Source organism: Cololabis saira, chromosome 18, assembly GCF_033807715.1.
Source record: "Cololabis saira isolate AMF1-May2022 chromosome 18, fColSai1.1, whole genome shotgun sequence".
NCBI classification, from domain to species: Eukaryota; Metazoa; Chordata; class Actinopteri; order Beloniformes; family Belonidae; genus Cololabis; species Cololabis saira.
The window spans coordinates 20454698-20478075 of record NC_084604.1 but is presented as its reverse complement, the minus strand read 5'-3'; the positions used below and the strand labels follow the sequence as shown (position 1 = coordinate 20478075).

At 39.9% G+C, this 23378-nt stretch overlaps 1 protein-coding gene across 1 annotated transcript in view; it reads left to right on the top strand.

Moving 5' to 3' along the window:
• The first annotated feature begins 9817 nt into the window (after positions 1 to 9817).
• The window catches only part of kcnk3a (potassium channel, subfamily K, member 3a), a 54047-nt gene continuing 40486 nt past the window's right edge, over positions 9818 to 23378 (top strand). The window contains exon 1 of the mRNA XM_061707134.1: positions 9818 to 10205. Within this exon, the coding sequence (XP_061563118.1) occupies positions 9923 to 10205 (283 nt within the window). The 5' untranslated portion in view covers positions 9818 to 9922. The remainder of the gene's footprint in view (positions 10206 to 23378) is intronic.

The window sequence follows — 23378 nt, the reverse complement described above, 5'->3', positions numbered from 1 at the left end:
AATCTCAAAAGTTTCTTTCCCTGGTTAGATAAAGGTTAATAATATTTTTTTAAATTCCAGCTGTGAATAAAGTTGAAAAGTGAAAAGTCCTAGTACATTATGGATAGGGCTTATGTCGGGCATGATGGTGCATGCTGAAATGAGAACTTCCAACCCTTCCTACATCATCATTTTTGAGCATGTTACAGTCTCTTCTGTGACAGGTTCACAAAACACATAATTCATTGGTGGGATTTTAAATGGTATATTTTGATATTGAAAGATTTTGGAGCCCATTTAAATTAAAAAAGAAAAGAAAAACAGATACTAAATTGTTTCCAGTCTTTTTCTCTTTTTTTCTGTTTTGTTACTTTTTCCTCAATCGACCCCAATGCAGCCTTCCCTCGACCATCTCTGCTGTGACCTTGGAATCAAACGCCTGTAATTCTTCGTTAACCTAACTTTTGTGTATTGGTGGATCGTGCTTTTTTGTTCAACTGTAACAAAGAGACATGGGGAGAGGGTACAAGTTCAGAGAGAAGCACCAGGAGATACTTTAACCAGTTGTGGTAAATTTTTAATTGGTTTCTCCCTCCTTACCTGAAGTAGCGTGCAGGGATGTGGACAGACCACACTGTGATGCGCGTGTAGCAACAAAGGCTGAGAGCTCCGGTTTCATCACTGCAGTCGTGCTCTTTTCTGCTGTTTGTTTGAAAACCTTTTTGTGAAAACAAGAATAAAAACTTTCTGGAAGCGTTGTAAGTCGCGTTCGCAGTGTGGCATGGACATAACCTGCTTATAGATTACACTTGTGGAATGTACATAAACAAATGTCCTCTACTTCCAAATGAAATCCTCTCAGTTGGTTCCTGTGAACTACATTTTATGTTGTATCATGTGCATTTGATTTTATGTTAAACTGAGCATTGTGCATTTTTCAAATTTATTCATGAAATAGCTTGTGAATAAAGGATTTGTTAAGGTCTGTGGTTGTAAAAAAAACCTTTAATACTGAGTGAAACACTGATACCCAAGGTGTAAAATATGACCTAAATACTCGTGTTTTAGAGCCCTCCACCACTCCACCTACCTCTTAACACTAAAATAGTCCTTAATGCATGCTAAGTCATTGTAGGATTACATGGGTAGATGGTTACATATCTACTTCTACAACATATATGCTGGATACACATACATTTGGTCTCTAGAAACATAAAATGCCAAGGTCAGATAAAGATCAGACTGGGTAATGCTGTCTTCTCCAACAACTCCCCAGTAGTGATTTAGTTTTTTTTATAGCAAATTAGGGAGATATTGATTAGCTGAATATCAGAATGGTCAGATGAGTTATGTTTCTTGAAATTTGACCTTCCACATTTGAAAATATTGACCATAGAGCCTTTAGAGCCACTCTTTGTAACAATTCACAAAAATCTTTGTCATCTATTGGAATAAAACCCAATGAAGTGCTGGACCGTCCCTACTCACTGGATCGTCAGTGACTTTAAAAAAAATCAGAAATGTTATTATTCTGTTGAGTAGCTTTAAGGGCAAGGGCTTTAAATATTATACCGTATCTCTTGACGTTAGAACAATTTGAGTGTTGCAACTGCATTGATTCAACAAAAGATCATAAATGGGCTTTAACTGTGAGAAACACTAAGAGAATAGAAATTAGACCAAAAAGCAACATTTTTTGACAAAAATACACGGAATCAGAGGAAGCAAGAATACTTTTTCTATTGAATATTTATATATTTAAGATATGAGCATAAACAAACACATAATTATTGTAGCACCCCCTACTGGCTGAGTGGTTCAGTCTTTCCACATACCTGTACATTTATGAACGAATCAAATATTTACATCTGTGAGCTGTAGTTCTCCTCATTAATTAATCACACACACAGTAAAAAGAATCTCACTGGTTCCTATAGATCTTTACAAGATCCTGTCAAAAGAGCATGTTTGGGCCACAGCTATATGTTTCACATATAACTTTATTTTTTATATTAATGTTTTATTGTTTGTCGTTGTTGATTTGTAAACAAGCCCAAGTTCTAGCCCTGGGTTGGCAACAGTCAGAAAAATGGCGGCCCAATGACTGTGACTAGTGAGAGGTTTAAAGCAGAAGACTAATATTGTTGGGTTTCGTGAGACAAATAAAGATTATTAATAATCAATACTGGCACTTGTGCCTGCTTCATTTAATAGTTAGTTGTTAGTAGATTAGTTGTCATGTTTCTTCAGCTGGTATTTGATCATACATTTGATTGGTCATTCAATACAGAGATGAACATATACTACTCACAATGTTCTTTTTAACAAGATGACACTAAAAGTAGAACTTAAATAGGCTTTAGAACCACACAGATGAAAAGAGTTAGAAGACAAATACTATTTATCATTTTATCTGTGTTTAGCTTTCATAAAGCCTTTTTTTTTTTTAGAAAAAACCACCGTGTGGATCAAAGTGTCATGGATTAATTGACGTGTTGATCAGCTGCGGCTTGGAGCACTTCAATTTGTGAAGGGAGGATTTATGCAGGCTCAGTCACAGTTGACTTGAGTGACCTGTTTATTGGAGCCAGGGCTATTTTTGTCCCGGCTGACTAAGAACAACGCAAGTCAAGCCAAGATTCGGCAGTCAGATACAGGCCGTGAGGTGCTGTCACATTTTTTTTTTTGTCACAGCTTGGTGGATGTATAGATTTTGGTATATTTTGAATGGAGAGGATGGTTTCAGATGGGGTGTTTTTAACCTCTCAGAAATGCCTTTGGGGGACTAACAAGAACATCTCGCGTCCAAATAGAAAAATACTGCAACATTTTATAAAACTTTATAAAATGTATTAATTTTCATATATTTCTTAACAAACATTTGAAAACATTGTTTAAAAACGATGTTCCCTAAAGAATATTTGGAAGGGATTTGCACATTTCTCCTTCAACATTTATACATTTATAAATCAATGTTTAAATCTGGAGATATTTCAGATGGGACTCCATCAAGAGCCATCATTCACCACAACCCCATCGACAAGGGATTGCAATGAGAAACCTCTACCAAGCAATATAATACGAAGTTATATTCACAAATATAGCGTAAAAACCGTGCAAATAAGAAACTTGATGTTAACCTCGTCTAGATGTGGTGTTGGTGCCTCACAGGCATCTGGGAAACATTTAGTTGTGTAACAAATCAGCAGTTTTTTTTTGTTATTTTTTTTTCCTTTGTGACAAAATGTTTTGAGCATTCAGACAGTTTTCACTAACCCATCCAAGGGCTGTGTCATTCACTGCTCTGCATTGACAGCATTATTGCAGAAAATTATACTGGAGTTTTTGAGTAACGTCAGCTGCCTTCAAGACATCATCTTTCTCAGGGACACTGATGTATTTTTCAATGAGACAATGCAAAACCACATCCTGCACACCATATATGGAAATGGCTGTGGAAGATGGGGTAATGGATAATGCTGTGAGGAATATAGAAACCAAAAATGGAGTGATGAGCACATTGTACAGTATATATATTAATATATACATATATAATATATATGTATATACTATATGTGTTTATATTTATTTATATACAGTATATGTATATATGTACTGTAGATAGATAGATAGGCAGCACGGTGGCTTAGTGGTTAGCACTGTTGCCTCACAGCAAGAAGGTCCCCGGTTCGACTCCCAGGCCCGGCAGGGGCCTTTCTGTGTGGAGTTTGCATGTTCTCCCCGCGCTTGCGTGGGTTCTCTCCGGGTACTCCGGCTTCCTCCCACAGTCCAAAAACATGCATATTAGGTTAATTGATGATTCTAAAATTGCCCATAGGTGTGAGCGTGAGTGTGGTTGTGAGCATGGTTTGTGTGTCTATATGTGGCCCTGTGATGGACTGGTGACCTGTCCAGGGTGTAACCCCTGCCTCTCACCTAAAATGAGCTGGGATAGGCTCCAGCAGACCCCCGTGACCCCGCAAGGGATAAAGCGGGTAAGATAATGAATGAATGAATGAATGAATAGATAGATAGATAGATAGATAGATAGATAGATAGATAGATAGATAGATAGATAGATAGATGGATAGATAATAATAATAATGAATTTAATTTATAATGCACTTTACATTCAATGAATCTCAAAATGCTACAACAGCATTCAAGGCAAGAAAATCAAACCATCACTAAGTAGTAGTATCATCACTAAAATGTAAAAAAGTCATAAAAATCAATGGCAAATCATAAATCATAGCTGGCATATGCTTTACTGAAAAGGTGGGTCTTAAGTCTACTCTTGAAAGAGTCAATTGACCGTGGATCTCTCAGGTGGGCGGGGAGGGCGTTCCACAGTTTAGGGGCAACGGAGCAGAAGGCCTGGTCTCCCATAGTGACCAGTTTAGTCTTGGTGGGTTTGAGGAGGTTGTTCTTGTTTGTTGAACGGGTGCGGGTGGGGGGCTGAGTATGGATCAGCTCCTTGAGGTAAGGGGTTGTGTTGCCATGGACGCATTGGTAACAGGGAGATTTTGTATTCTGTCCGGGAGGAGATGGGGAGCCAGTGTAGTGAGTGGAGGATGGGACGGATGTGGTCGTATTTGCGCACTCTCATCAGGATCCTAGCAGCACTGTTCTGAATGTATTGGAGCTTTTGAAGGCTCTTGCTTGGGATCCTGATGAGAAGTGCATTGCAGTAATCGAGCCTGGAGGAGACGAAGGCGTGGACTAATTTTTCAGCATCTTTCAGGGACAGGATGGGGCGGAGTTTGGCTATGTTTTTGAGGTGGAAGGACGACGTTTGACAGAGGTGTTTGATGTGGGCCTCATAGTTAAGGTGGGGGTCCACTCTAACACCCAGGTTGGTGATGACAGATGACAGTGGGATATCCTGGCCAGAAAAGGTGATGCATGTGATGGGGGATGAATTAACCTGGTGTTGGGTGCCAATGAGCATGACTTCTGTTTGGCTGCTGTTTAGTTGGAGAAAGTGCTGTTTCATCTACGCCTTGATCTCCTCCAGGCAGATGGTGAGTGTGGATGAAGATGACTCTGCTGATGATGGGTCCAGTTTTATGTAGAGGTGTGTGTCATCAGCATAGCAATGGAAAGCTAAACCGTGCCTGCTGATGACACGGCAGAGGGGAAGCATATACAGGGTGAATAGGATGGGGCCGAGTACAGATCCTTGAGGAACACCACAGGTGACGGGCTGGGTCCGGGATTTAACACCTCCCAAGGAGATGCACTCGGTTCTTTTGGGCGAGATAAGATCTGAACCAGTCCAGGGCGGTATTGCGAAGTCCGATGGTGGAGTATATAAATTTATATATTCTAGTGGTGAATAAAACCTTGATAAAACAATAAGACTGTAATAAAACTTTTGCAAATTCACTGCCTTTTTTTCCTTTTTTAAAATGTTCAATATCAACTTTTTCTGATTTGGGGGTTGGAGTAAAGACTTACTCAGTAACTATGCTTTCCTTAGTTCCCCAAACATGCAGCATAAGAGTCAGTAGTGGATGAAGGGACCTTCAAAAAATTGATACCTGATTGTAGCAACCTCGTGCCACTGAGGTTGACCCACAGGACAGAGGACACGGGGTTTTGAGGAGGAAATGCTTTATTTTGAATCACCCAGACACAGCCGTGAACCAACACCTTCGGCAGCTCTCCCTCAGTCCTCTGAGCAGCCGCTCTTTAAATAGCCAGGCAGGGTGGAGAGATTGATTGGGCACAGGTGTGCCCGATCAGCTGAACCAGGCCCACCTGTGTGCTGCTTCCCGCAGACCACGCCCAATCCTCCACCCTGCCACACTGACCATGTTGAATATCTTACTGCTTCTTCTTGACATATTTGTCTCATTACATGATGATGTTAATGTTTGACTATCTAGTTGGAAACAAAATCTTACAAAGAGGAAATATGGAAGTTTGGAGGTGTTAGAACTTGAAGTTTCAACATGCATAGTTAGAGTTAGAAGAAAATACATTCTTAGGGTTTACATATTTAACTTTTTATTGATTTTGTCATGTCATATGGATGCTGTGTCATTGTATGACAAACAAGGGATACTTTGATATGCAACCACAAACCATGTAGACGAATGTACCAATGACTCATTTTACTGTCAAGACTGCGCTCAGTGCAACCCAGAGTGAAGCAACTTACTGGAAACCAGTGTCTCAAAAGTACACCATATTATTCTTCAGTTAAACTTTCACTTGACATTTTGTTTCTTTGCGTCATCATGTGTCATTATAATTACTCTCTTTCTACTTAAAACATCTAAAATAAAAACTTCTAAAAACACCTCTTGCTAAATTCTCCATCTGTGTAAACAGTATTCAAACGGGGCTGGAAAACGCAAACCTTTTTTCAAAGTTTATTTGTGGGTCATGCTTGAGAAGAATCTGGTGCTGACTTTGCTCATCGGAGAAAAGCTGATGTCAAAATCATATGACTCTCCAAGGAACCGAAGTAACACTTAGATCCTGTAGAAAATCTGGAGTGACTCATGTTGTCGGCTTCAGACGCACACGTCCTTTTATTGGTGCTATAAAACCCCCTCGCAGCACAGTAGAAAGGAGGTCTTGCTCCCAGTTTCTCTGATAAAGTGGGTCAGTGGCCAGAAAAACAAAGCTGCTGTAGTGGTTTTTTTTAGTTTCCTCACAGGGATTGATATGCTCTTCCAAAATTATATTTCTATGTTCCATTACAGAGAACCCAAATGTTTGTGGGATTGTTTTAAGCACATTTCGTGTATTTACAGTGAAGTTGAACTATTTCTTTAATAATTTTGTGAGAAATGCCCTTAAAAAGGCCCTAAAGCTTCATGTGATACCTTTAAATGTATTTAAATTATAAAAATATTAAACAGAGGAAAGTAGAAAATCCCCACATTGGAGGAACTGGAACAGCTGGAGAACATTTGGCAGCTTTGTGATCAACTGAACAGTGACTTCAGGTGAAATTCATTTATTCTTCTTATGCTCCCCATTTTTCAACGGTGTCTCTTCCAAATTAAATTTCCACCCAGTCGTAACCTTCAGAGCTGACAAATGAAGCTCACGTGGAAGTTGTTCAGAAACTCCCAATCCTAATGGTCACTTTTCGCCAGATCGAAAAGTCTGTCAGTGCCTACAGGGCAGAGCGTGCAGAAAGTAGGTGAAGCCAAAGAGGTCGTCAGCACTCTCAGTGCTCCGAATGTCAATCAGTGCTTTTTGATCACTGTATCCATGTCACATTTGCTCTCTGGTTGCATCAAAGTAGCCAAAATCAGGTTTGTTAGCTATACAATCCAACCCGTTTTGATGCATTTTAAGCTTCCCCATTTATTTTATTTCACACCCCTGTGTTGCCACTGTACATTTGTCAAATGTCAACTCTGTTAATTCTATGACTCTGTCTGCGTCTTCCCTGTTGGAAGAGCAGGGAGTGACATTTCCATGAAGTGAAGGACCCAAATGCTGTAGGTAAAATCCAAAAAGGCAAAGTTTATCAACCAGAGCAGAGGACAGACATGGGTTATCAGTGTTAGTGGTAAACTAATAGAGAGCAGGAAAGTCAAACCATCCAGGAGCCAAGGGTGAAGTCATAGATTAACTAAGAAACACATGTGAGAAACAGGCCTGGAAGGCTAGTTGCAGCAGACGTTTGACAGTCTTTTTGACAACAACAGAAAGTGGTTAGTATGTAAACGGGCTGAGCGATGACTGATTGCAACCACCAGTGGCAGAAACAGGACAGTGAAGTTATCAACAGAAGCCAAGTAGGGTGTAGCTCAAACACAGAAAATCACAAGAAAAAAAAGAAAAGCTGACTAAGATGTAAGACAGCAAAGAATGTCAAAATAGTGCAAAAAGCCTTCATAATGAGGTCAAACCTGTTTCTCATCTCACTATACACCAAGACTAGATGTTAAGGTATTTATTACTATAAAAGTTCAATGAAAACCTGTGATCACATTTTCAATCAAGCAGTACACATATGTTTTTCCAGACGATACAAACTTGGGTTTCAGAATAAATAATTAAAATACTTTAGTCATTAGTTTTCATTTCTATTTCATGACCTCACAATTGACAGAGTAATTATCAAATCAACTGAAGTGGCTGCACAGATGTTCCTCTGGAGAACTGCATGCACACAAATCAGTCTGAGGGTTTCTCCTTGAGGATTACTGAATAACAATAAGCTTTTGTATTTTGGGGTTGCAAATGCATCCATCCATCCATTATCTCTACCCGCTTTATCCTTTGCAGGGTCACGGGGGTCTGCTGGAGCCTATCCCAGCTATTTCCAGGTGAGAGGCAGGGGTTGCACCTGGACAGGTCACAAGTCCATCGCAGGGCCACATTTACAGACAAACAACCAGACACACGCACACTCACACCTACGGGCAATTTAGAATGATCAATTTACCTAGCATGCATGTTTTTGGACTGTGGGAGGAAACCAGAGTACCCGGAGAGAACCCACGCAAGCACGGGGAGAACATGCAAACTCCACACAGAAAGACCCTGCTGGGCCTGGGAGTTGAACCGGGGACCTTCTTGCTGTGAGGCAACAGTGCTAACCACTAAACCCCCGTGCTGCCTGGGGTTGTAAATATGTATTTCAATTGTTAAATGTGGACAATTTTGTGTTGAAAACAGGGGCGTCAATTGGGTATGGCAATGTATGGCAGCCGCCACACCTTGGCTTCAAGGGAAAATGTAAATGTTTGTTTTTTAAATACATTTATGGAATTACTCTGTGTCTATTTGTATTGATTATTCTATTACTTAATACATATAGAATAACTAAAAATGCAAATCAGAACATGATCGATTTCACTCGTTATTATACACTGCAAAAACTGAAAATCTTAACAAGAATATTTGTCTTATTTCTAGTTAAAATGTCAAAAAAAAAATCTCATTACATTTAAGACAAGACTCAAAAACAACCCTTTTCACCTGTTTCAAGTAGATTTTCACTTGAAATAAGTGGAAAAATCTGCCAGTGGAACAAGATTTTTTTGCTTGTAATTAAAAGATAAATCTTGTCCCACTGGCAGATTTTTCGACTTATTTCAAGTGAAAATGTACTTGAAACAGGTGAAAATGGTCAAATAAGTTATTTTTCTGGTGATGACTCTTGTTTTAAGTGTAATGAGATTTTTTGACTAAAAATGAGACATTTTAACTAGAAATAAGACAAATATTCCTGGTAAGATTTTGAGTTTTTGCAGTGAGTGAGACTGCATTTGAAAAAGTTCCAATGTTCTTGACCACACAGATAAGCTACATAGACTTCTGTGATGAGTATTTGCTGGACGTGTTGATTGATACTCTAGTTAAGTTCTGTGACTCGTAACCTTGCCATACCTTAGCTTCTACTGAATTGACGCCACTGGTTGAAAATGATAAGACATCAAATTATGGCTGTTACTTTTCAGTTCCTCCAACCCAGCGTTGCTTGTGGACTCTCAACCACTTGTCTATACAGTAACTTGCCACTTGCCACAACTTGCCACTTTCAAATTCTGCTGTTTGGGCTTCAGTTGTGGAAAATGTCAGAAATCCTTTTACGCCGGTAGTAGAATACTGTATTTAACTGGAGCGGGGATGACAGATGGCAAAAAACACAACTTTAAAGTAATGGGTACACTAGAGTGCAGCATATTTTGCTACAATACATTTGAAACCCTTAGAAGAAACTAGAGAGAAAGAAAGCCAGATGGGGGTGGAGGATAATGGCGAAGTGGGTGTGTGATGGTGGGAGGGGTGGTGCTGAATGAACAGCTCCTGCGCTCATAAAACAATCAGAGAGCTCCTCTGCTCCGTCAGAGCAGCAGCAGCGCCATGAGACAGCCGAGCTCCCCGTCCTCCAGCCCCGCCAGCCCCGCCAGCCCCGCGCTGTCCCTCCGCCTGCAGCCCTGACCTCGCCCCTCACGACGCCACCATGAAGAGGCAGAACGTGCGGACCCTGGCCCTCATCATCTGCACCTTCACCTACCTGATCGTCGGCGCCGCGATCTTCGACGCGCTGGAATCCCAGGAGGAGACGTCCCAGAAAATGCGGGTGGTCAATAGTAAACGGGACCTGCTCCGCGCCTTCAACTTATCCACGGACGACTTTGACGTCCTGGAGCGGGTCGTCCTGCAGCTGAAGCCGCACAAAGCCGGCGTGCAGTGGAAATTCGCGGGCTCCTTTTATTTCGCCATCACTGTGATTACGACCATAGGTAAGAGAGCAGCTCCTCTGGAGGAACTTTTTTTTTTTTTTAAATCTCAAGTTGACTCTCTACTTAATTGAAGTGGCATTTATTTAAACTTAAAGACACATTTTTGACGTGTTGATGTTTTGTAGATACTCTGAAATATTCTTACAGGTGTATCTCTTTTTCCTATTGCACCTGTTGCACTTACCAGTTCTTGCATGTGCACAATCATTAATTCATGCAACACACTGTATCATGTACCTTTTTGATTTTTTTTTTCTTTTTTAATGTTCTCAGTAGCTGCAGATAGTAACTAGGCCAGACAGAGAGATAATCTCAAGTGCCATACTAAAGTAAAATACTGCAGGTACTTATTCTCTCACACTATTTCAGTGTCATGCTACCAAGGCTCAGAGCCTCTGCACGCAGTCCTTTGTATTCCATGGCAGCATGTATTTTCGTGGTTAGGCACTGCAAGGTTGGAATCAGCAGATTTCCTTTTGAAGGATTTCATCCATTCAAAGCAATAAAATGACACCTTCAAAGTCAAACTTGTAGAAGTCAAGTGAAGTCACTTGTTCAAACCTCTCTCTTCATATGAAACTACGCAGTTACAAAGCTGAGGTTGTTATTACAGGGGATGCTCTGTGAGATTCGGTGAATTATTGCCTACAGTTTCATCTTATGCCTAGCCTGGCATTTTAAATTCCAGAAAATTGGATTTAAATGGTAGGAAGCAATATAATATAACAACCAATGTTAAGAACAATTACAGTAATAAAAAAAATATGGCAGTCAGTGTTAAAAGGGCTGCTTGTGGTGTTAAACTACTGAATTACTACTACTAAACTACTTAATGATCTTCCTGATCTCATCTCAACTCAACTCGATGGTGGTTAATTGTCAGCTTTCTGGTTTTTCTTCAGTCCAGTCCTCGCTGCAGCATTTCACCATGCTCAGCACTTTTGTTTATTTATTTTTAGTTGCAGCAAGCAGTTGTTTTCAGTGACATATCTCTAAAATCCCATCTGCGTCGGGGCTGCTGAGAACTCAGCAGCAATTGAAACAGCTTCTGGGATATAGTGATAACATATTAGGTAAGGTAACTGCTGAGAAGCCCGCAGTTAACTGAAAACCCAGCTATACGACATTGAATAATGAACTCACATTGAACAGGTGGTTAAGAAAAAAAACACAATGTTGATGTTATGCTGTTTTCTAACAGCTTGATATTTAAGCAGCTTTTTGACCACAAGCTGACCATATTGTTAACTTACAATATATATTAGCTTTCTGTTGAAAAAAAAATAGATTTAATGCAACATCTAGCCAGATGTGTAAACGATAACTGTCATTTGAATTTGAGTTAGTTTTTCAAGCGGTTAACTTCGATAAAAAGAAAATAAACAGCATGCAGCAAAGACAGGAAGACAATCCATCCTGTGGTTGTATGTTCTTTACATATAAATGAGACATGGAGGCATATTATTTCCTTTTTTCACAAGTTAAAATAACTTTAAAGGAATATCAGTGACATGATTAGTGCAAGATACGATAGAGAATCCAATTACTTCTCTATCAAGTATGAGTTACATCACTGCAGGTTTTATTCTCTTTAAGGTTTACAATCTGTCCTAAAGCTTCAAGCTACCATGCAGCTGGGATTTGGATATAAATCTTATTATTATTACCATGTGAGAGAGCACACATCTCGTGCCAGCACACAACAAATGGATATCGCACAAACACACAGAAAAATGTATTTAATAAAACATTTGGCTGGCAAAGCCACTCTGAAATACTCGCACTTCACTCTTCTGGAGTTTGGCCATGAATAGTTGGTACTACGCTTTCTTTTTGCTTCAATCGCTTTGTAATTCATAAATTAAACTAGTTCAGTTTAGGGGAAAAACATCACACTACAGATGGCAACGCTTAAGTTATGTAACAGCAAGCTAGCGAGTGATAATCAAAGTCATGTTGGTATTCCTCCGTCACATACAGGCTCCATGTACATGGGCATTGTTACGGGTATATTTCTAAAGTATTTTTCTATTTTCAGAGGTTAAAGTTAAATAAAGAGGCTTCTGTGGTCTACTTTTTGTAGTTCTATACATTTAAAAAATAATAATGGAACAATTATTGCTAGTGCAGGAGCAGTCAGTGACGAATAATAAATAAATATCCTATCTCTGACGGCAAAAAAAGTAAAGAAAACCACCGTCAGATCATGATTAACTGATTTCATTAGCATATTATTGAAAATATGCTGTTTTTGGAAAAATAAAAAAGCAAGAATAAAACTGTTTTAATTTCCACTTACAAATGTAGAGAAAATGCAGCCTAATTTGATGTTAATACTGGGTGAAGACAAAAATGGGAAGGCTTTACTTTGAGCGAGGGCTCAGAGGTGGATCATTTCAAACCTGGGTGGCTCCAGATAAAGTCCCAGACTTGAGCTGTATGAGAGTTTGTGAAGTGGAAGTGATACTGACCTCAGACATCCAAACATACACACCTGAGCACTGGCAACATTGTTTTGTTAGTCCATCACCATATATCACATCTAAAGACAGTTTCTCAAATTCCCACCTACAACGCTACAACACATCAGCTTCTCTGGCCTTATTGACACCTCAGTGCGGTGCAACACAAGCCACAAAGAGGTTTGTTTTTATAGCATTTGTATCAAAACAAAGAAATGTAGAATGTTGTAGAAATGACAACTGCATAAAGTGGTAAAATGAGAAAAGTCCATCTCTCCGGCCAGCGTTATACAAATAGACTGATCTCTGCTCACCACGTCGCCCTTTCATTTGGCTTTTCCACCGCTGAGATTTATTTAACAGCCTTCTCACTGTTTTTATGCTCATGCTGTGTCTATTCAGATGTAGTGAATTCATCCGCTCTATTGTAATAGGAGCTTTGTCTGAGAGTGTTTCCAGTTGAAGATAGATTTAAGGAAAGAGAAAAGTCTCAGGTTTTTGTCGGAGTGCGATTGAGGTCTCAGCGATCGTGTGCATCCTGCTTCCAGAGCAGACGTGACATCCTAACAGGTCTTGGAGTAAATCTACAGTAGTGTTTTGGCTGAAAATACCTCATATTTCTATTTGTGTGAGTGGAATTGTACCAACTTCCTCATATAAAGATCACAGTCTTGCTCTACCACGTCCCTCTCACGTGCTTGGAAGACGAGTCTTCCCTCGTGTATTTGGTGACAGGTGCAGCTGTCGTTCGTGACCTGTGACTTGTAACCCTATAGATGTGGACACCAATGTGTACAATATGCCAGCCAAGTGTCATGTGACTCCATTCTGTAATTGTGAGCCCCCACTATGCTACAAAACACAGCGAGTGGCTTTTCAGCCTGTCGTTAAGTATTAATGACAACACCAGAGCCTTACTGTTCCACTGGACGTCTGCCACACGACACGAGCACTGCAGATACTGTAGTTGCACAATACCATACACAAGCTTATATTGAAGTCCAGCCATCGTAACATAGAAGGAAACAACTACTTTGTTAAAAGATGTTAAAAAAAAGTAAAAATAAACACAAGTGTCTTATTTCCTGACATATCCTGGCCGATGAGCAGTTCACACATGTGTGAGGGCATCTGTGGCACAAGCTTCTTTTATTTGAAGAAGAAGAGAGATGTTGCAATCAGTAATCAGTCCCCACTTTCCACAGAACAGAGGGGAGGCTGATGGTAGCGACTTCAGGCGAAAGATTGAAATGATGAGAGGCACACCATGAGGGGAAAATGAGCAAGCTGTGAGTGTGAAAGCAGCATCAGGGAACTGGATGTGATAACAGTCTGAAGCTCTGGGGGCCTTGCATCACAGTCGTCCTCCTATTACAGTCACTCACCTCCAGGGGTGGTGGTCTCGTCATTGTGATGATGATGTATAGCACACAAAGGACAAATCTGAGGACATAAACTGCTGTATCTGTGTGTAATCTGATGTGTGTTTGACATGTGACGTGAACAGGAACATGTGAATGCGAGGTTCGGGGAGCAGGTGTGCTGCTTTCTGTGGCCAGGTGGCTCCGTTTTTAACACATGTTGACTTACAGTAAAACAGGCTTCATGTAATGCAGAATATGATAGCTCAGTATGTTTACAGAAACTAAATGAAAGGGTAGGACTCCAAATTACGCACACGCTCAGTATTGTTGTGTGGTACTTAGCTCCAGGCAGAACATTTTGTTTATATAGTTGTGGTAATTGTGTGCTTGAAAAAAAATGAAATATATAATTTCAGCAGCAACTTATCTGTCTGAAAAAAGACCATATTCTGAACTGTTTTGATCAGCATAAACCGAAAAGGACACAACAGAATGCAATCTCCACTTCAAAAAAGTTGTGATGCTGTGAAGAAAAATGCAAATAAAAACGGATTGCAATGAGTTTCAAATCCCAGAGTGGGGGGGTCTCTTCTTATTCGGGTTTCTAAATTGCATTAAGCCCTCTCACGTGAACGTGAATCACGTGAACACAACTCATTTTAAACATTTGGACCGGAAACATTTTGCATGATTTAATGAAGATTACAGGAAAAAACGGCAGATCTACCGACAAGTCAGTTCGGGCCTTTTTGGTTTAGTACACCAATGAAAGGGTCCGGCAAGGTTTCTTTTTAATGTCAATCACTACCACTGCAGTTTATGTTAAAAAAGCAAACAAAAATGCAAAAAAAGCATCTCTGTCCCTTTCTGTTTACTTGTTTCGTCTTCTCTTTCTCATTTTGCTGCCTTCTTCTTTGACGTCCACGTTTATGCTGCTGGTTGTTTGCAAAAGGCAAAAAAGGGGCATTATCCCCATCACTGTTTGTTCGGTCAAATGTTCTTGTTTGGCGCTACAGTGTAATGGAGACACACCAGCTGAAAGGGGTGAAAAGAGGTCGACCCTGTTAGAGGGTCCTGTCTGATGGGTTTACCCTGAACCCCCCACTAATGGAAACACACTCACCGTTTAGGAGCTAGTTCGCCGTGACATCCATAAATGCAGGTTAAAGCTATGTGCATGCAGAGATGAAGCAAATAGCTGAATGTTGCTGTCTTCTCTGTGCCAAAGCTCATTTAAAATGGACTGAGACAAAGTGGAAAGCTGTCCTTTGGTCAGAAATTGAAATTTGAAATGATTTTTGGAAACCATATACGCCAAATTGGCCAGTACATGAGGGGGCTCTCGGCTTGTTACCAGCTCCGAGTTTAAAAGCCCACATTTCTGATCGTAGTGGTCCTTTAGAGCATGCGGAATGGGCTGCTTGCACATCTGGAAGCATTTAGTGTTAATAAAGACATCTTTTTTCCCCAATACTATATTCATAATGTTTGTGTTTTCCTCTTGTTATGGTGAGTTTTGTCCTTTAGAATAGTTTCTGTACAATGATTACTTGGCTGTGGGAATCCTTCTTATTCAATAGATAGATATACTCATTGCTTTGACTGAGGAATTAAACATCTCATCTCTCGTCTATCTATCAAAAGGTAAATGCATCAATGATCCTTAGTCTGTTTGAGCTGCTAAAATCTTAAGATGACATCTAGGTAGAGTTAAGGCTGCAGCAACCAAAAATAAAAAAGAAGAAAAATCTTGATTTAGTTGCCCTGTCGCCACCAGTGCATGAGTTGTTGACGTAACGGGTAGTTTAATGTAGTCAAATGTGACAGACGCTGATGCTGAAAAAAGAAACTGGCTCACTCTCCAAACCCCCTCTGGGTCAGTGAGTCTAATATTTCTATATGTGGACTGACAATGAATAAAATATCTGATCTTCTCCTTATTTTCATTGCTGGCAGCGACTTTGATTTGGCAGTCCATTTTCTGCTATTGCATAATGAGGGCACATCCTGAATTGTTAATGGTAATTACTTACATTAGCAACATCATTATTATTAAGTCCGCTTAAGAGGTTTGTGCCATAAGTGGCTGAGTGCAGACAGAATGTAACCCTCACCAGCTATTCCACATGGGCTTCATCATCATCAGACCACTGGAGACAGATACTTCAGTTCCTCTCAGAGCAGAGCGGTGAGTGTGGCGGTGCTGAAAAGATAAGACAAAACAAATAAATCTACAACTGAAATGAAAGAGATGTGACACTGGAAAGTCAAATGCTGTAGCTCTTCTTGTGAGAGGATCAAGAGGCTTTTATCTGAGGGGCTCTGTGGCGCGTGCTAAAAAAAGAACAACTGTGTAGCTTAGTTTTTGGACAACAAAGAAATAAGTACATTCTTTGTATTTTACCCGCTAAACACAACATTCTGTGCAAACTATTCGCTTCCTTTTCTGATTAAGTTTCATGATATTCATTTTCAATCAAGTATAGAAAATCCATTAAAGTAAATACCGATGAAAATGCTTTCCCATCCAGTACAGACATGTTAGAACAGTTGGTGGTGTGAATTTTGAAAACTGCTGCTCTGGTGCACAAGCAACAATATGTTTCTGCCCCGCACCCCGCTGCATAAATATTCAAGACCAGCGGGCTTCTGCCGGATCCATGGATTTTCAGTGTTTTCATGTCAAGTCACTTTCAGATTGTATATTGTGTGACCCCTAGTTGCTGATTAGTCACTCAGTGTGAACATCAAAACAACTTCAGGACTCCTGATTACAAGACAGTGAACTGTGTTAGTCTGAACTGCACAGCAGTCTGTTGACATTGGTTGCAGGGTGAATAAGCAAAACTAATCAAGGCAAACAATCCCTCCTACCGCACAAAAAATAAGAAAAAAGAAAGAAAATGAAGAGAATGTTTGGAATTAAATCACATCTGGAATTGAATAAATGAACGATAATAAGTGATGGAAAAAGAGAGTCATCATTGATGTTTTTTGTCCTGATGCCAATAACTTTTAGCAAATAAAGAAATAAAATATGCTGAGGAGCTTGCAAAGTCCTTAATCATTCATGAATGGCAGAAACTATTCTTGCTTATTTATGCAGATAATTACATCTAAGTTGCAACGCTTCCTCAACATGCCACTGTACTGTATTTCCATATTTGCTGTCATGAAAACAGAATATGATTTTAGTCATGTCTGGCAGAATATTGGAACCCGATGTTAGTAAAATGTGTAAGATCAAACTGTCAAAGTGGACTTGTGGAGAACACACACATTCATGCACTGAAAAAAAGAAAACAATATGCATTGTGGAGTAACGTTTGGCGGTAGAGGATAAGGGGGAGGGCTGTTAATTCTGCACCTCTTTGTGTCTTATCCCAGGGGCTGACAAACTAACCTTCTTGTGATATACTGCCCCCACTTGGTCTGGAGTGTAATGCATTTAAAATGATGCATCTTTTATATCTTTAGCTTACCTTTCTTTTCAACATAGTGTTTACTCTTTCTTAAATTAGTTTTCTTGTTAAACAACTGGTTTATGAAAGAATCGGCTCGTACCGGACAATGATGCAGATATGCATTTTGCTACATTGAACAAGTTGAGAGCTGACACTGGAAGCTTATCTCTGCCTTTGTCTGCAGTATGTGATGCTGTCTGAGAATGGGAAGGAACATTGCAGTTTTGATTTTAAAATCACCTTTGTTGCACGGGGAATGGCGACGTTTGACTGAAAAGGTTTCTGACAGGCCTTCATGCCTCTCCCGGTAAAAGGTTTTAAAGATCTAAGGATGTGTTTGTAACACTTGCTGACGAACAGCAATGTTCTTGAATGTTTATGCAGCACCTCTATCAAAACAAATTCTCCTCTGACAACATTTTGCCGGGCAACTGTCACTGCATCTCGGCCTTAGTGTTTAGCACAGGTCACTGCGATCTTTTTCTCTGCTAGAAATGGTCACAGGTGGAGCCCAGACTCTTTTTTTGCAGACATGTGTCATGGAGATAGTACAGCTGCAGTGGAGGGCATGATGACATGCCACGATAAAACAACAAACAAGCAGTCAAACTTCACTGGTATATCAGACACAAACATGATGGTGACCTTGTGAAGAGCAGCTTTTTATTGTGTTCGGCCAGGCAAGTAAGGAGAAGAATTTGCAGTATAAACACAAGGCCAGGCAGTTAAGCACGTGTCTTGTTTACTTTCCTCCTGCATGTGCAATTAGTGCACTCGTTCTGCAGACATCAGGAGAAGTACACCACATGAACACTGATGCCATGAATTGGATGTTAACTGAATACTGGGTTTGTTTTTATTATACTTTAGGGAATTTCTATTGTACCACATGGTGCTCTGAATAAAACACCAGGGATCATATGTGCATTCGGGTTAGATTTAAGCAGCACATTATTCAGGTAAGGGACAGACCTTTGGTCAAGCCCTCTAAATGCTTTAGAACAGAACCAAAATCTTTTAAAAGTGATTATTAAGTGGAGAAAATAATGAGATGTGATCATTGAACTTTTAGCTGATGCAACATTATCACAAAGAAATGAAGAGCCACCTGAACACCATAAACACATGTCTGTGACATGTGACAGTTGGGGATTATATAAGTTATTGTATTCTTGGCACTGTGGCAAAAATGAAAAGTCAGATTATGGTTTTGTCATTGATGGCACGCACAGTTTTAAATGAAGTAAGAAAAGGTCACGGAACTGCAGGAACATAAGACTTACTAAAAAACAAAAGAAATATTGTTTGATTCCTGAGTGGATCCATTATTTCACTATTATTTTATTTCGGTGTATATTTAGTTACATTTCCTTATTGCTACGTTGTAAAAACTGGCAGTGAAAATATTTTTCTCTCTTTATTTTTTAGAACCAGTTCATCAAACTGTTCAAATCATAGAAATACAACACAGAAAATATTCACAACAAGTCAGTGGAGAAATAATGTTCATCATCAGCTAGAAGAGTTTCACTTTACTGTTTAATTTAACTGGAGATGAATTGATCTGTGTCCCACTGTGCAACGGCTCCTGTGTTTGAAGTGATTTGGGGGATAAAGTCATTATAACTCTTGACATGTTGTTTGGACAAAAAAAGCACCAAAACAGAACAAATTACCTTGCATAACACAACGCTGCAGTCTGCACGGAGGCTCTGCCCTCCAAACCCATCATGGAGACACGCTTAGATGTTATGTGACATGGAGCTGGAAAACACAAAGAGAGAGAAAGAGTGAGAGAGTGAGAGAGAGGGAGAGAAATTCATTTCACTTTCATTTTTGCACGACGGAAGAGGCAGTGATTTGCAAATGTATTTTTCTAAATTAAACAAGTTTCAAAGACAAAAAGGTCAAGGGACAAACTGCTTGTGACATAAGTGCACGTTAGCAATTTCATAATTATGCAAGAGCTTTGGACTCAGCATTTATGAGGCGGAGCTGCCACAGGGCCGGTCCTGAAAATTTAAACAGCTGAAAGGATGACAAAGCTCACTTCGCATGACTCGTGCATCCCTGCGTGATGAAGTTTGGAAAAAGCTTTTCCCTTGCCTAAAAGTCTCTGTGTGGGTTGCAGCTCTTCAGAAGAAGTTTCTGTTCACAAGGAAGTTCCCAACCGTTTTTGGCTTTTTACTCTTCTGGGATACGCAGTCAAATCAACTTACAGCCCATGCAGCCTGCTGTATATCGATAAGCTGCTTCAAACAAGTCAAAAAGTGTTTTAACTTCTCTGATTTTACATAAAGGTTTCCCCTCCTTCATTTCATCTAAGCCTGGCATTAATCCTGATTCACAAGGTGGCATTTTAATTATCATATGCTGCTTAGTAATAACAGGATTTGATTGAAGGTTGTTGAATCTCTTATTGGCTGATTTATTTGATGTTCTGGTGAAATGCACTTATACCAACAAAAGACAGGCACCTCCTTTTAAATTCCCCTGACTCCTTGCGGTGATGTAGATGTTGATTTATAATGATCTGTTTTCACTCTGTGGCCTGTGCTGATTGTCCACAAATGCTGATTATCCTGCGCCACAGGCATCATTCACTATGAGGAGATAAATGTGCCTGTCCTCTTTCTGTGTCCTGGTGGAAGTGACCAGCTCCACATTATTTGAATAAAGCTTTTTAATATTCTCCTGATAGGCTGCCGTTTGCGTAAATCCTTACATCACTGGTTTGACATTGTTCTTTTTGGTGTGTCCTCTTTAACTGTGCCCGACTGTTCATCAAAATGGTAGCAATATTTAATCATCTGTGCAGGTGGTTTATGTGAAGCTGCAATACATCTCTGCTTTTCTAAGAAATCTAATTCCCCTCATTGCTTAGAAATGATGAGAATCAGCATATTCTCAGAAAGAAGTGACTCTTATCTGCTTTCATAAAAAAAGTCAAGGTGAGTTTATTTATGGAACACAATTCATGTCCAAAGGCTCAAAGAGAGATTTAATAGATTAAAAGATTTAAATGCAATTACATATGAAATGAAAAGAAGATAAAAATAAACTTACCTTGGTCCCAAACTATCATATTACGACTAACCAACGTCAATATAGCGAAAACAGTTGCAGCAGATGTCTCCTAATCTCCGTGATGGCAGAACCTTTTTTATATAACAAAGATGACTCATTAAACCTCTCTAAGCTTTACCGAAGAAACCGAAGAATTTTGTTAACTTGTAACAAGAGTCTAATGGCCCTTTTCCACCTTTTTGTGCTGAGTCGGCCCTGTATCTGACATCATCACAATACACGCCACCGATTGGTCGGGGGGCGGGGCCATCAGACATTTGAATCAGGAAGCGGGGAGTCAGTGCGAGAGCAGTCCGCGGCTTCCTCATTTTATCCGACAGGCAGTGGCAGCGCAAAAGTCTGTTTGGTGATCCAACTCTGAGGTGCAGATGTTCATAAACCTTGTGGCTGAGGAGAGAATTAAAAAGGGATCTAGACGGGCGATAAGGAACGTCCAGATCAAACAGGCTCTCGGTCACTTCCCAGCCGCTCACGGCTCCCAGCTGAAGGCTGATTTATATTTCCGCGTTACACCAACGCAGAGCCTACGGCGTAGGGTACGCGGCGACGCGCAACGTACGCCGTACGCTACGTTGTCGATTTAACGCGGAACCATAATTCAGGCTTTATTTCTCATCAGCGCCAACGAACAAAATTTAAAAAAAAAACGTTGCCGCTTGAAGTTCTTTCACTATCATTTTTTAACTTGATATCGAACACAAGCCAGACCCAGCAGCACATATATCATCTCCTCCATGTTCTACATCTTTAGTCTAAATACGTCACAGCAGCTTGGTTCCAATCCGCCCACTTCTCACCTGGGTGTCGAAAAACAAACGAGGAAAAAGCAGGTGGAGGCGGTACAAGGCGTGACGAGCCGTCCCGAGTCGGGGGGCGCTGAGTAGGTACTAGTCGAAAAGGGCCATTACACAAATTTGAGAGCCTGCAACAGACAATCTACCGATTAGTTTACTTTGAAATGAAAACCAGACATGCAGTTTCCAAACACGTGAAACATCCAGGAAAAACTTAAATCATCAATAAAATCCTAAAAATATGGCTATCGTCCAAGTGGTTCTAGAAAATGTAAAACTGGTAGTCTGTGCTATTATAATTGTAGGCTATTGTTTTAACGCTGCACCTAATTACACACAAATTAGACACAAAAAACTCCTTAACTGGATTTTACCATGTAATTACCAAACTGGCAAGGTCATTCCAACGCATGGTTCCGTTTTACAAATTTCAATGACACATTTGCACAAGGTGGATTTACTGTACACTTCCATTTGTCGCCAAGAATGAGTGAGGACACTCTCCTGATTAATAATTGGCATATTAATTATTAATTATTATATTACACTATACTTTCCACACGCTGCAAACATGTCATGTTTAGTATGGCGCGGAATAAGGGCCTCTTAATTTTGGCCCTTATTCTGCGCCATAGTTTATCAGTACGTGATAAAAATGACCAGAAAGGCAATGAAAAGAAGCGAAACAGTACAAAAACTCTAAAGTAGCTTGCAGAGATAAAGAAAAAAAGAAATATTAGGAGGACAAGAGGCACATATGTTAACAAAAGGAGACATCAGGACTGCAGTTACTCACAGAAATCAAGAACAACAACAACTAACTACAATTTAGTACAGGTACATTATAACAATCTCTAATCTAACTCATCCTCATCATCAATTCACATTAGTCACATCTTATAAACCAAACCAAAGGAAGCAACCGCACCAAAGCTGTGTTTTCTGTCTGTATCCCGCACAAAAAATATAGAGTTCACATAACTATTCAGAAAGGTTTAAAAAAAAAAAACCACCCAGAAAACAAGGTATACATTTAGCTTAATGTTAGTACAGTTTTGAGTAATAAGCAGAGTTCCAGCTCCAGGACATATGTTTTTAGATGTCTACCCTGCTCAGAAATCTGAGTTTCACTTTAAAATAACATATTATATGAACAGTTTTGTGTATTTATACTTTCCGCATTTGTGGCTCAGTTATGGCACATGGGAGTTATTGTGGGTTAGGCACATCCCAAAGTTCATCAACTGGGTCAAACTTTGGTTTTGGGACGTGTTGGATAATGTAGATTAGGTCCATATTTAATAAGATAGATTTGACATGGCAAGGCTTGAGGCCCAATAGCTTAGAGAAAATTAGTATTTAGACAACGTCTGTTGGATATGTGGCCAAGTTTAACTAGCCACACTCAACTTGATTCAATGCTGCCACTCAAAGCTCAATGTGGGCCAAAGAAACCTTCAGGCATGGGCCAAGCTTGAGCTTGATGATCTGAACAATTTTGGCCTTTCCATTTGGTTCCTCAATACAAACAGTACTACTTACATAATCTCTACCCTTACTTTCAGTTGTAGAAGAGTGTACAGACAGAAATGTAGAAACATCAACTATTATTACGGGATGGAAAAACTCGATGTTAGTCTGAATTTCTGAGAAAGTTTACAGAAGTGACTCCCATCGCTGCTGCCTCTTTGCTCACATGACCAGCAAATGTTTATCTACTGTGCGTCAGCTTTATGCTTCAGTGCCTCAATGGAAAGTTTAGTGCCTGCCTGACTCACTAAACAAAACATGACGTTGTATTTAGCAAACTTCATAATACAACGGGGGCTGCGTGGCATTCAGCCAAATAAAATAGTGCACAGTGGTGAGATCTGAATATCCATCACTTGACTGCTGATTCTCTATAAATATACAACAGACTGCATGTTAAAGTCTCAGTTGGATTGTAACAAACTGACTCCTGTGAAGTTTATTTAATCGGAAACATGAACACCTATTTTGT